At 34.9% G+C, this 12548-nt stretch overlaps 1 protein-coding gene and 1 long non-coding RNA gene across 4 annotated transcripts in view; one reads left to right on the forward strand and one right to left on the reverse strand.

Moving 5' to 3' along the window:
• Nucleotides 1-9341, reverse strand: LOC143302542 (uncharacterized). The gene is made up of 5 exons (XR_013058134.1): nucleotides 9220-9341; nucleotides 7488-7814; nucleotides 6605-6901; nucleotides 181-6542; nucleotides 1-96 (listed from the first exon to the last, which is right to left on the reverse strand). It is a non-coding gene; the product is annotated as an uncharacterized LOC143302542 (long non-coding RNA).
• The window catches only part of LOC117156529 (uncharacterized), a 24863-nt gene continuing 17354 nt past the window's right edge, over nucleotides 5040-12548 (forward strand). For 2 of the 3 annotated variants that reach the window (XM_033333628.2, XM_076617600.1), the window contains exons 1-3: nucleotides 5040-5180; nucleotides 7502-7800; nucleotides 9232-9708. In XM_033333628.2, the coding sequence (XP_033189519.2) occupies nucleotides 7506-7800; nucleotides 9232-9708 (772 nt within the window). In that variant the 5' untranslated portion in view covers nucleotides 5040-5180; nucleotides 7502-7505. The remainder of the gene's footprint in view (nucleotides 5181-7501; nucleotides 7801-9231; nucleotides 9709-12548) is intronic. The other variant, XM_033333629.2, reaches the window with a different exon arrangement.

Consider the following 12548-nt stretch of genomic DNA (forward strand, 5'->3'; position numbering starts at 1 on the left):
TACATATTAATTTATTAATTATTCCTCCCACAGGTGCACTGATAGTTTTACACTTTTAGGGTTAGATATCCTGCATAAATCCATAGTAATCTTTGCCTAGAATTATATACATAATTAGAGTTAATGGTCATAATACACGTATGTACATATGTATATTTCTATATAACATCAACAGTATACCTCTGAAATCGTGTGTAGAGTATGAACTTGAATTTTTGGCGAAGCAATTCGGGGACAGTGTACGTCCTCGCTCATTCGATGAATAATGAATTACAATTCCGGGGCGAATGACACAGAGAAGAATGCCAGTGTGAACCTTATATCGTGAAACGATTCACGCATATTGGTTTTTACCGTCTCCCCCTTCTTTTTCTCTGCTTTTACACCTTCTTCAGTTTTAGCTTTCTTCGTCATACTTCTTTCTTTCTGTATTTCTCCTCTCTCTGTGTACATATATCTCTGGCATACAAATTCTAAAATTTATTTCTTATTTTATCGTATACCCCTTTTATGATTATATTTATTAGTTATATATATGATTCATGGCAGTTCATGTACGTTAACTATTAATGAGAAACCGAGAAAGTTACATTAGTTTAGTTTTAACTTTTTAGTATCAGCTGTTCCAGTTGATAATTGCAGTGGCTCTTAAAGAGCTTTATTTATTTAAATTATTAAAATTTAACATTTTTCCATATACCTATGAATCTCTCTTTCAAGAAATTCATCTTGTAACTGTGTATCCCTAAAAATAAGATTTCAATAGCTTAAATGGGCAATGGTACAGTAGCAATAGATGGAAGATATGGATATTAATCATTTATCAATTCTAACCTCAAGTACATAGTTTTATTTTAAAGAGATTTGTTGATTGCTCTAGTTACACGTATACTACATTCGGATCTCTTATTTTCGATACATTATTGTGAAATCTCTAGTACATTATTCCAACATTTTATATAATAACAATGCTATTGGCAAATTAAATAATATCCCGCAATATAGTTTTTTAGAAAGCCCTTCATTTATATTTAACATAAATGAACAGCCATGAATTTTCTACTAATTAACCAAATTCTCATAACTTCTCTCATCTCTGCTTTTCTTTCTAAATCTTGATCTTTCTACGTGTCTCTATTTTACGAGGACCATAGCACTATCTGCTCTCTCTCTCTGTTTCTCCTTTTTACTTTCTCTTTCAATTTTTCATCTTGTCATCGTCTTTCTCGTATCAATTCCTCCTCCCTCCTCTCTCTCTCTCTCTCCTTCTTTCCGTTCTCCTTTCCCCCTTTATCCCCCTCACATCGCACCCCTCTTCGATCAACCGATCGTCTCATTTCTCTCACACTCTCTCATTCTTTCGTTTCAGCTCGCTCGAACAGACACCTGTGGCTATACTGTATACACGAAAATGTGTTCGTCAGTCGCAGACACACATCCTGATTACTAATTCACGAAGCCGCGGACTACTTCCTTGCCGCGTTGTGTGACACCAAATCCCATATTCCGGCCGAATGGAGAGTCGAGACGGACACGGTGATCCTTAAAAACTAGCACGACAACCAGCAGGGAACTTGAACACCGGCGATTCTATGATAATCTCTGATCGATCGGATCAAACAATGATTTAGGGTAATTCAGAAGTCGTCCGAGCTGTTGAAAGTTTCAATGACTTTGCGGACTGCACGGATAATATGGTTTCGCTGGCTTTACAAAATATTCCCAGGGGAGACTTAATTACTAACGGTAAGAACGTAATGCCTAAAATACTTTATATAGGATATTTTCCGTATTTCTTTTCTTTTTTTATTCTTTGAGTTCCTTTATATCTTATTGTTGGAGCTACGTCGTTGAAAGTTTGAATGATTTTGCAGATTGCACGAGTGATTTGATTTCGTTGGTTTCTAGAAATGTTTATAGAGCAGATGTGGCTCCTAAAACCGTAAAGCGTAAGACGATTTATTATGGATATTTTTACGAGCAGTTGAGGTCTTACTTTGGTTTGGAGTTTCTTTTATTTTCTATTTGCTATTTGTACTCCTTTATTTTGCTGTTGGAATTTTTGTACCTGAAAGTTTGACCGATTGTGCGATCCTGTTAATTTTCGCAAACATTTATGGGACGAAGGTAATTATTAAGATCATAAAGCTACTTCATTTTAGATTTCGTAATATTTTCTATTGTTCCTTAGGTTTTTTTTATCCGATATTTTCTGCTGATATTAGTATTACATCTAATACTAAGTCGTCTAGCAGAATTGTATCGTTTATGATACTTTATGTCTTAATTGCCTTTCGTTACTCGCTAATTTGTGTAGATAATCGTGCAGTTGAGTTAACTTTAATATGGATGGTGTAACGTATTTGGACTGATCCTGGCACACTGCATAAGTAGTATAATTGGACTAAGATATTCATGAATATTTACAGAGAAGTACCAGAGAAGTACTTTCTTCATTATCGTTACATATTTCCTTATTTAATATTTATTTATCTAAATTTTCAAAACACTTCCACTTCTAAAATGAACAAACGTAACGTATAATACATAATACATTCGTATCTTGTTTAATGAAGTCACATAAAACATTTTGGATGTTTGCCTAAACTGTATAAAAAATGAAATATCTTCATATCATATTGTAACGATTTGGATAAAACTTGCGACCAGCCTATTGAGTACTGGAACTTATTCAGAAGTGGTTTCTTGAAAAACTAGTAAAGCGATGAGATGAGTAAAGTGGAATATGTCTGACAAAAATGTCGAATCGCTTGAAGCGTTCGATTCTAAACGAATGCTAGGAGTATGATCTATCAGTGGTTAGACTGAAAGAGGAAACTGTCTAGTATTTACAGTTATACGATCGCTCCGATGACCAACCCGTCCTCGAGTGGAATTCCGGATTTTTCGTTCGTTTAATATCCGCACCATTCGCATGCCATTCTATACTTTCGATTTAATCTATCGTTACCGCTTCTTTCGAAAATTGGAAACACCCTGAGAAAACGGTGACGGAGACGGAGACGGAGAAAATGGAAGAAAGTGTTAGAGAGAGTTAAAAGTTGGACATCTGAAAGCTTAAGAATTTATATGTAGTAATTTCTAGACTGCAGGTATTTATGCTTTTATGATAAATTTAGTGATAACGAAATCCACAGATTACATTATAAAAATATATACATAAAACATTCATAGTAGGATACTCTTTATAATTTTTGATGGATGAAACAAATTTTTATGTAAGTTCCACTTCTTTAGTTCTGTACATAAGAATATGAGATTGAAAAATATAAAAATCCAGTAATTATTAGACAGCAGATTTTTATATTATAAAATATTTATTATGGTAGAATCTTCCATCTCCGAACTGATAGGGAGACAATAGCGTTTAGACAATTAAATAATAAATTAGTAAATTTTTCACTAATTTATGTACTTTTAAAGTCTTCGACTCTTTCTTTGAGACAGCCTATATATGTAGAAGGTGAGAAGTGGAAGCTGAGAATAGCAAACGAGAGAAATACTTTCACTAAATATGACGGTTGAATGCTGAATGAAAAAATTTTAGGTCCATTGAAGCTGAATTTTTTTGTGGCGCTCGTAACTTCGATGATGGATTAGCTAAAAAAGAAAAGTTATAAAGATACTACAATGATTGATTTTGTTGGATTGATTGGTTTTGTTTGTTCCTTAATCTGAAACTCTTTCAACTAGTCAAATTAATTTTATAATTTGTCATTTTGTAATTTATTGTCGTTTATCGAATTTGATAGAAGTGCAACGATACACTGCAGAGATTTATTAAATACTGTAAAGTGAACGACTTGGAATTTTTACGGATGAAAATAATTCCGAATCAGTCATCAACGTAACTTTGCAATTTTATACGTCTGTGTAAATTGCGAGTTAGCCTTCATACTGTTATTAATATCCAAGAAATCCTGTGCTTTGCTTGGCAATTAAATCGTCCGAGAATGGTAAAAGTATAAATGGATCACAGCATCCAAGAAGCTCGATAAAAGCACAGACGAGGTTGCACCTCGTTTGTGATAAAAGTGATTAATTACCGACAGGGAGTAATTGATTGTACCTAGAATTTAAATTTATAATTTAAATTAAATTTAATCGTACAACGTTAAGATTTAATTTATGTTACAGAAGCAATAAATTATATTGTTCGTTAATTTTACCAAACCGAATCTTTCTCCTCAACTTATCAAATTGCTTAGATCCTGAGAAGAAATAACTCAACTGTTTTAAGGCAGATTCTTTTTATCAATGAACATCAAGGCGGATTTTTCTTTTTTTAATACTATCGATCCTGTGTTCCAATAGGTCGCATTGGTGTCAGAAAAATTATAACAGCCTAATGACCACCTTATGTCATTATAGCAAAATTGTAATAGCCTTCCCAAAAACTACTTTGGAACGTATTCTCTCACTAGTCTTTCAAGGGTTAAAGAGCAAAATACCTTTCATTTAAAAGCTACGGAAGATCTTCCACGATCATCCTACTGCATTACAAATTCAATATCATATTATAAATTCCAATCATTCCAAAATTCTAATCAAATCTAATCTTGCCCAAATAAACCTTCTGGATCATTTTATTATAGAAAATTTACGGGAATCTCTCTCAATAAACATTGACACTAAACTTTTCTAGAAACTAACGGAAACAAGAGGAAAACCAGTCCACCCAGCCCTTCGATTGCAACGAAAATGATTTATCGAGGAGCGACGATTCAAACGAAATCTAAGGAAAATAGCCTTGCAGCTCCGGGTATTCATTGGATGGGAAACGTTCTGGATGTTTTCGCAGCGTAGTAAAGTCGGTGCACGCCTCGGCCCGATCCTTTTACTCAACGGCACAATGCACGTTCTCAAGAAAGGGAGAAAACGCAACGAGAGCCACGTGGAGAGAACACACGAAGAAGGTGTAATACACACCATGTCGTCGCCAAGGAAAGAGGACGGCGAACGAGAACGAAGGAGGTGGAGAGGTGAGCCCGGTATAAAAGGGTCGTTGCGAGCCGCCTCGTCTGTTTTAACACTCTCACCGGGTCGCTCGGTGGATATCACGGAGAACTCGTGTCGTTGAACGACCTGGACACATACGCTTCACTTGAACAGGAACCATTATCCTTCGTCGAACAACGAAAAAAGAAGCGGGAAGTGAGGTGAGTCGAAGGAAGTCAGCTTAACGAACCTCCCTTATCGGAGTTCTAATCTTCAACCCTCTTCTTCGATTCGTGGACGTTCGTGGAAATTCGTGGAGCAAGTGGGCAAACGTGGCGCAGTTACCCTCTTTCGACGATCGAAACGGATTCGGTTCCATCGGTGGATGTATACGTATAATGTCACGGATCGAAGACTCTACCAATATGTTTCGAGAGAATCTTAGCAGTGATGCTGTGTGCAACGATAGTGGCTTAGCTCTTGTCATGTGGTAACCTCGGTAACTCGTTGTGATAGTTTGCGAACCGATATTAGTTGTTATCGCATAGGGGACCTTCTACTGTTCAGCTACGGATTTTTATCGATATTTGTATTTTTCTGGATCTAACTAAGCAAGTGGAACTTAAACAGAGATCCGTTTCAACGTCTAAATCTTATGATAACTTCACTTTTCGCAATATTTTTGCACACTATGTGCATTCTGTACATTTTTACACATTAATGTTCTTAAACGCGTAAACACCCATAGCTTATTTATTATATTTCTCACATTTTGTCAACCAGAGCTTGAATACGATCCATTGCGCTAACGCGATTTAGGGACGAAGATGAGGAAGTTACTTGGATTTTGGAAGTACATATAACAGGAGTTTGGTTCAGTATTAGATTATTATCTAATAAGCAATGCATGGTTCCTCTGGGCTTTTTTTTTGAATGGTGAATTTTCTTTGAATTCTTGAATGAGATTCATTATGATAGGGATTACTCTAAAATATGTATTGATAAAGTTAGTAGAACAATGACAACAATTATACAAAATGAAGATTGATATCGACAGCTTATTTGCACCCAAGATATCTAATGTAAAGAAACGATACTTCTTATGGATTAATGTAATAGGGAACTCCACTATCTGCAATCGTGAATAACTAAAATAGCTATAAATAATAACTAGAACATTCGTATAAACTTCTAATAAAAGCTAAATACTGCATATCTATCTCGTACATAAATAGTAAGCGAATTTTTGGTGGTCTTCGTTCTTTCAGTTTTCCTCTTTTTTTTTCTTTCTGTTTGAAACAAATGGATGCACTTTTTAATGATGAATTTCTCGTGAATTTCATGTTCCTCTTTTCTCTCACTTCTTTTTGGAGAAAGATAATGGAACATCGAATTACATTATACGTATATGGGCACTTCGTTTCTTCTTATTTTTCTCCTCTCTTTCTTTATTCTCGAAGAAAGATCAATGCGTTTGTATTTTTATTTCTTTTGTTTCCCTATTTACTTTCTTCATTTTCACACTAAGAGAATTAGTCGTGAATTTCCTGGTTTCTTCCCTTATCCTTTTGATTTCTCTATTCCTGGAAAAAGATAATAGAATGCGTTTCTTTGAACGATGGCCAAGTAACGTTTATTTGCCTACCGTTAGCCGTGAGAATACGACTGCATGGGAATCCTGATGTCGCCAGTCGAAGGTCAGAATAATTCCAGTGTCAAATGAAACTCTTTGTTGGTCCTGGGAAAATTATGTTTCTCGTGGTTACGTTCTTCCTTTATTCTCGTAATTCAGTTAACGATATCTTCATATATTATGCAACGATGCTTGCATTCTTATGAGGATAAATAGAATTGTAACGACAGTAATCTATTGTAAAATCTCTACTTTCATTAATCGATTAATCTGATATTTTCTTCTTAATTACTTTCCTCAATTAGTTTTCTGTAAAAAATATTATTTTCTTCAGACTTGAAAATGTAATTAGGAATTTAGTTCTTAGTTAACTAAGTTAATAGATTCATATAATCCTTATACTTTTATTTAGATCTTTTTATAGAAGAAGTTAAGGTCGAAGCAGAATAGAGTATGAAATAAGTGGAATAAATGCATTCGGATATCTAGAACGCGGTTTATCAAGCAACAGTAATTTGCAATTTGAACGTGACCCCGTTTTCCACAATATCGAACAGATGGAAACTTAAAAAATTTCCTACGTGCTGGCAGGATTCTTTTATTTCCCCACCGTATCCAGGAATAAGTGAAATATTTCCTTCTCGTTGTCTCCACACAAAGGTTCTTGTTTCTACACAAATAGAACTTCGAAAAAGGAGAAAATATAAATTAAACATTTTGTTAGAAACAATCTTCAAACTAACAGAAAATTCGAAGAATAAAAACTATCTTGTTTTGATAATACTTTACTAATTATCATTTACGAATAATCAAATTAAAGATCATTTAAGAATATAAGAATTATTTTAAAAAACGTAAACAAAATTGTAATGGAAGGAATTATTAAAAAATGTACTTTTCGTTTTCCAGAAAAATGAAGTTGGTGATAGCGTTGGGAGTATTGTGCTGCCTGGCGGCAATCGGAACCGCATCGCCGCTGCCAAAAATCTCAGCGGCGACTTCTACGTCGAATCAGGTCGCAACCGGAAGACAGGCGACACAGCAGCCAGCAGCAGTCAGCGAAGACGATGACGATGACGACGATGACGACGACGACGTCGACTTCGATATCACGGGTGACGACGACGATGACGACGATGACGACGACGATGACGACGACGACGATGATGCTTCCGATTATTTCGAACGTTTCATCGAGGATATATTAGGTAGGTTCCATTTTCTTCGTTTGCAATTGGAAAATAAGAATTAATTGAAAGGATAATAGAATCAATATAATTAAAATATTTACTTATATAGTCAATACAAAATATAAATATAGTCTTATCCATGAATCATAGAAAAACCACATTCAAAATAATTTGAATACGCAAATTTTTGATTAGTAATAAAAATAATTTAAAAAAGTATCTCTAGAATAGAAATTATACTGTTATGAAAGTAGCACGCTTGAAATTTCTATATTAAGGAATGTTTAGTCATTTTTTCAGGAACAAATCACCATAAAAAATTTTGTTGAATTTTACTTTCAAGACTTGAAAAACATGATTCGGAACCTATAAAAATGTGCCAGGAATTTAATAATCACATCGGTTTATTTGGTAGCGAAATTTCATTTTTAAAGTATGGCTCGTGATATTTAATTATAACGAGTTCAAGTTAATTATAGAATTCGAGTTCACTGGCCGATTAGTCCATTTAATGGCTTTTGCTTTCTTCGTACGGTTATCGGAGATCCGTCAATAAGATTTCGTTGAATCGAACAATGGGAAGGATCGCGGTGCGAATGTGTCAGCCGTTACACAAACATTAAACTTCAGGTTAGCGACATGTCCGACGGAAATTCTGGTGCGTTCACGTAGCTGTAACGGTACAAGATACTTCAAACTCGCCCGAATTAACATAAATCGACGGCGACTCCAGTTCGAAAAGAATTTCTACGCGCTACTTCTTTCATATCGACCCACATACGAAAAGATAAATCGCAACTGCCAACATTTTTCGTTACACGATCATTAAAGATGGAGAAAACGACAGTTATTGTACTATATATAGTATTATACACAATATTTATACATATTATATATATGTACTATATATAGTATTACACATAATATTTCAACAAGTTTATAATCCATTGCTAATTTTATTTGCTAATCCATTTGCTGGTTTTGATTAAAATTTTCATTCATTCTTGGTATACTGCCAAGAATTCTAGTCAATCATGTATACAATTAAGAAATAAGAAAATTTTATTAAACACTCTGATCCTTAATTAAATAAAAAATAACCCTAAAATATATTTCATTCAATCATCAGGGTACCCTTGCACAATTCAATGATAATATTATTAGCAAAATTGTATAATTCATAAATTACAAGTTACTAATATTGATAAATTCTTTTGCATAACAGTAATAACTTTGCTAGTCATTTGATTATCTTGTTTAACATAAAATCTCAGACGTTTAAAGAAGAAGATACTAATTACTAATATAAAATTACTAATGTTACCAATTGCAATAATATTATCATGTGCAATCTTCGGCAGTTCCAAAGGAACACAATTTAAACAGAAATAAATAATCGGAAAGACACGTGAAAAACAGCTTCTATAACCAACAAACCATGAATTGCAGGTGAGGAGGACGACGATGACGACGACGATGAAGCCACCCCTGTAGAACCAGTGGCGCCAGCAGTGGCGGCGCCAGTAGCGTCTGCACTTCCGGCGGCTGTCGAAGCCGATTTGAACGCCGCCGCCGCGGAAGCGGAGCATGCAGCAGAAACCGCTGCGGAGAGCACAGCCGTGGATAGCGAGCCGACAGCCGTCGAGGAAGACGAAGGAAACGCAGTGGGAGAGGGGCAAGCCGTATCCGGTATCCACGAAACCGGGCTCGAAGGTGCGGAATCCGTGTCAAATCCTGTCCACGTCCCAGCCGTATCAACGAACGAGGCAGATACCGAGGACGATGATGACGATGACGACGATGACGAGGACGAGGACGACGTCGATCTGGTATACACCGAGGTCGACGATGACGAGGACGAGGACGACGAGGACGATGAGGATGACGAGGACAGCATCGCCGACATCGCTGGCGCCAGGCAAGCACGTGAGTTCAAGGGAAAGAGCAAGAAACACAGTACAGGGCGTAAACACGCGCGTAAATCTCGCACGCGTGCTGCATCCCCTTCCTCGAAGGCTGTCGTTTAACCAGGGAGGAGGGAAACGAGTGGCAAGTCACGTACAACGATTCCTGACAATCACGCGCTCAATTCATTAATTATTCGACTCTTCGCGCCGTTGCGAAACGGTCGATGCTTTCTATGGGTCGTGTGGATGTTCTAGGTCAGACTTTTGCTTTGAGGTTACGTGTACTATTATTTTGTTTGTCTTGGAAGAGGATATTTGGGAATGTTGTCTCGTGATGGGAACTTTGTGGGTTAAATTATTTTGATTTGTACGAATCTCTCAGAAACCAACTGTGCTTATTTTTACCTGCAAGTACATGATTAGTATTGAATTTCTTAAAGAATAGTTGACTTACTTTTATAGATTTATTTCTCGTAAGGAGATGATATATACAATAGCAAATACCAAATGTAATTTAAAAAATAATATCTGTAACATTTTTCAATTTATGTAGTATGAATTTCCTAGTTTCAATTCAGGGTTAATTTTATATGGGGCAATTTTAGAGTATTATAGATGAAAAGTTCAAGCATTTAGTTTCTTTTTGTGTGCACGTGTTTAAATATTCCCTAGGAAAAACATAAATAACCATATATGTACATATAAAGCTTCTTCTTTAAAACAAAAGTAACAAGCTCCAAAACTTCATAGAAGTTCTACACAATTGCAAAGTTCAAGAAAAACGAGACACCAATCCAAGGACCCTATTCACCAAGCACATTTTCAAGCAGCACTTGCATAAAACATAAACATATAGAAACATATGAACGGTCAAGAGTAATTTGTTCAAAATTAAAATTTCTTTACATGTGATCCACTTTACTCTTGTCCATTTAATCAGATGTTAATTATTTTCTACAGTCTTTAGAAGAAGAAAAGTAATCTAAGCAAAAGCTAGCCTAAAATCTGCCGACCACTAGAGCTTGCGCACTCGTTCATAAAAAGGCAAAGCTCCGATTTGAGAAGTTTTCATCCACCGATGCTGTTCGACATATTATTTCATTTTTGCCATAATGAATTTTTCTTGACAGTAGTTTCTGAAATTTTCTTCCAAAAAATAAAAGCGTCAACGCTTAAGAAAATTTTGGTCGATCGTTAAAAAGTAATTAAAATCGATCGTCGAAGATTCCTTTTCTTTTCTTGACTAACTACTTGTTGCTTTCGATTTGAAAATTCGCTTGAAAATCATTGAAACGCCCAGTTGTAGTGGTAGACATGTAACACTAGATTAGTAGAAGTAGCGGTAGTATATTTATTCTATTTATTAACGTGGATACCTCTACTCGAAGCGATTCGCACGTGGTCGAACAGCATGGTAAAGTCAATACGTAACATCCTGATGCCTTCTCGTAACTCCCAACCACGCGTTCTTCGGTTGTTCCAACGGAGCTTACACGATTTCCGTTTACGGTATTCAATTCTAACTGTTAAACCAGTAACATCGTGCGAATTATAAGAGATGGAATGTACATAAACATTTTGATTAAAGATTAGAGTTTTGAATGTGTTTTGAAGAAATATTTGTAAAATGTATTAGAGAATATAAAATCCGTATTTTTAATATACACGTATATAATTACAAACTTCAATATCTGTATTTAAGCACATAGATTTATATTTTTTTTTGAAAAGTACACAATTGGAAAAAGTAAATTAGGTAAGACATCGGGGTGAAGTAGGAAGCTTGAGATAGAGAATTACAAGTAGATACAAAATATATGTATACGATGAGACTTCCGTATTCATGCGGAGTGAATTTCAGGTTTCAAGCATCACTATAGATGGTAGATACAATAAGTCGCTAACAACAGTAACTAATAATGAAATGACAGTTATAGCAAAAATTACCTAAGATAGGCTGTTTTTTCAATATTTGCTATATTGCATTCACTCTTTTTCTTCTTCTAGTGATAGGTGAAGTGAGGTTAATGATGTAGACGCGTATGACGTTAGGCTATTGCATCTGCTGACAATACGTCAAGAAATCATTAATAGCGCGGTGGGAATGTTTTGCAGTCACGTGAAAGCGTGATTGAAACAGTAGATAGGAAAGTTCTATAATATTCGTAATTACTGACACTGACCGTTGATTCAAGCTCTTATTATCACTATTTATTCTGTTTGAATCTTTCTTGATATACTATTTATATATCGATCGAGTGGCACTTCTAATATAATTTAACCTTAACCTTTCAGTCTTAACTTCACTTTTAATCTTCATTTGAAAAGAGATCTATAAATACGTTGCTTGTTAACTTTTTCATTAGTTATTTTAACTGTCTGCTTTAAACATCCAGTAATTATACACGCGATATTTTATCGGCACTTATCATACATATTTATCTTTTCTCTACCTATTTTAATAGCTACTCGATTGACGTACACCAAAGGTAACCTGTATACATCATAGTTCACTTTTCATGTCGACTTTAATGTTGAATTACAGGATTACTGAATATAAATTGTGTATAATATTAAGTCCAGATATAACGTTAAAACAGTAAATAATTAGCACTCATTACAGAGTAAAAGAATTAATATTCGTGAATTAAGCACATGAGTAAATCTACACAGCCACAGTAGTATTGATATATATATATATATATATATATATATATCTGTAAAGTAGAGGCTACAGATTTAAAAATATATTATTTTATCGATACTTAAGTATATTAAGAACATATGTACATAGATCTTTAATTCCCTATAACAATTGCAAGTATTCCTCTCATACACATTCAAAACCCTAACTTTTAT

This window comes from Bombus vancouverensis, chromosome 4, assembly GCF_051014615.1.
Source record: "Bombus vancouverensis nearcticus chromosome 4, iyBomVanc1_principal, whole genome shotgun sequence".
NCBI lineage: Eukaryota > Metazoa > Arthropoda > Insecta > Hymenoptera > Apidae > Bombus > Bombus vancouverensis.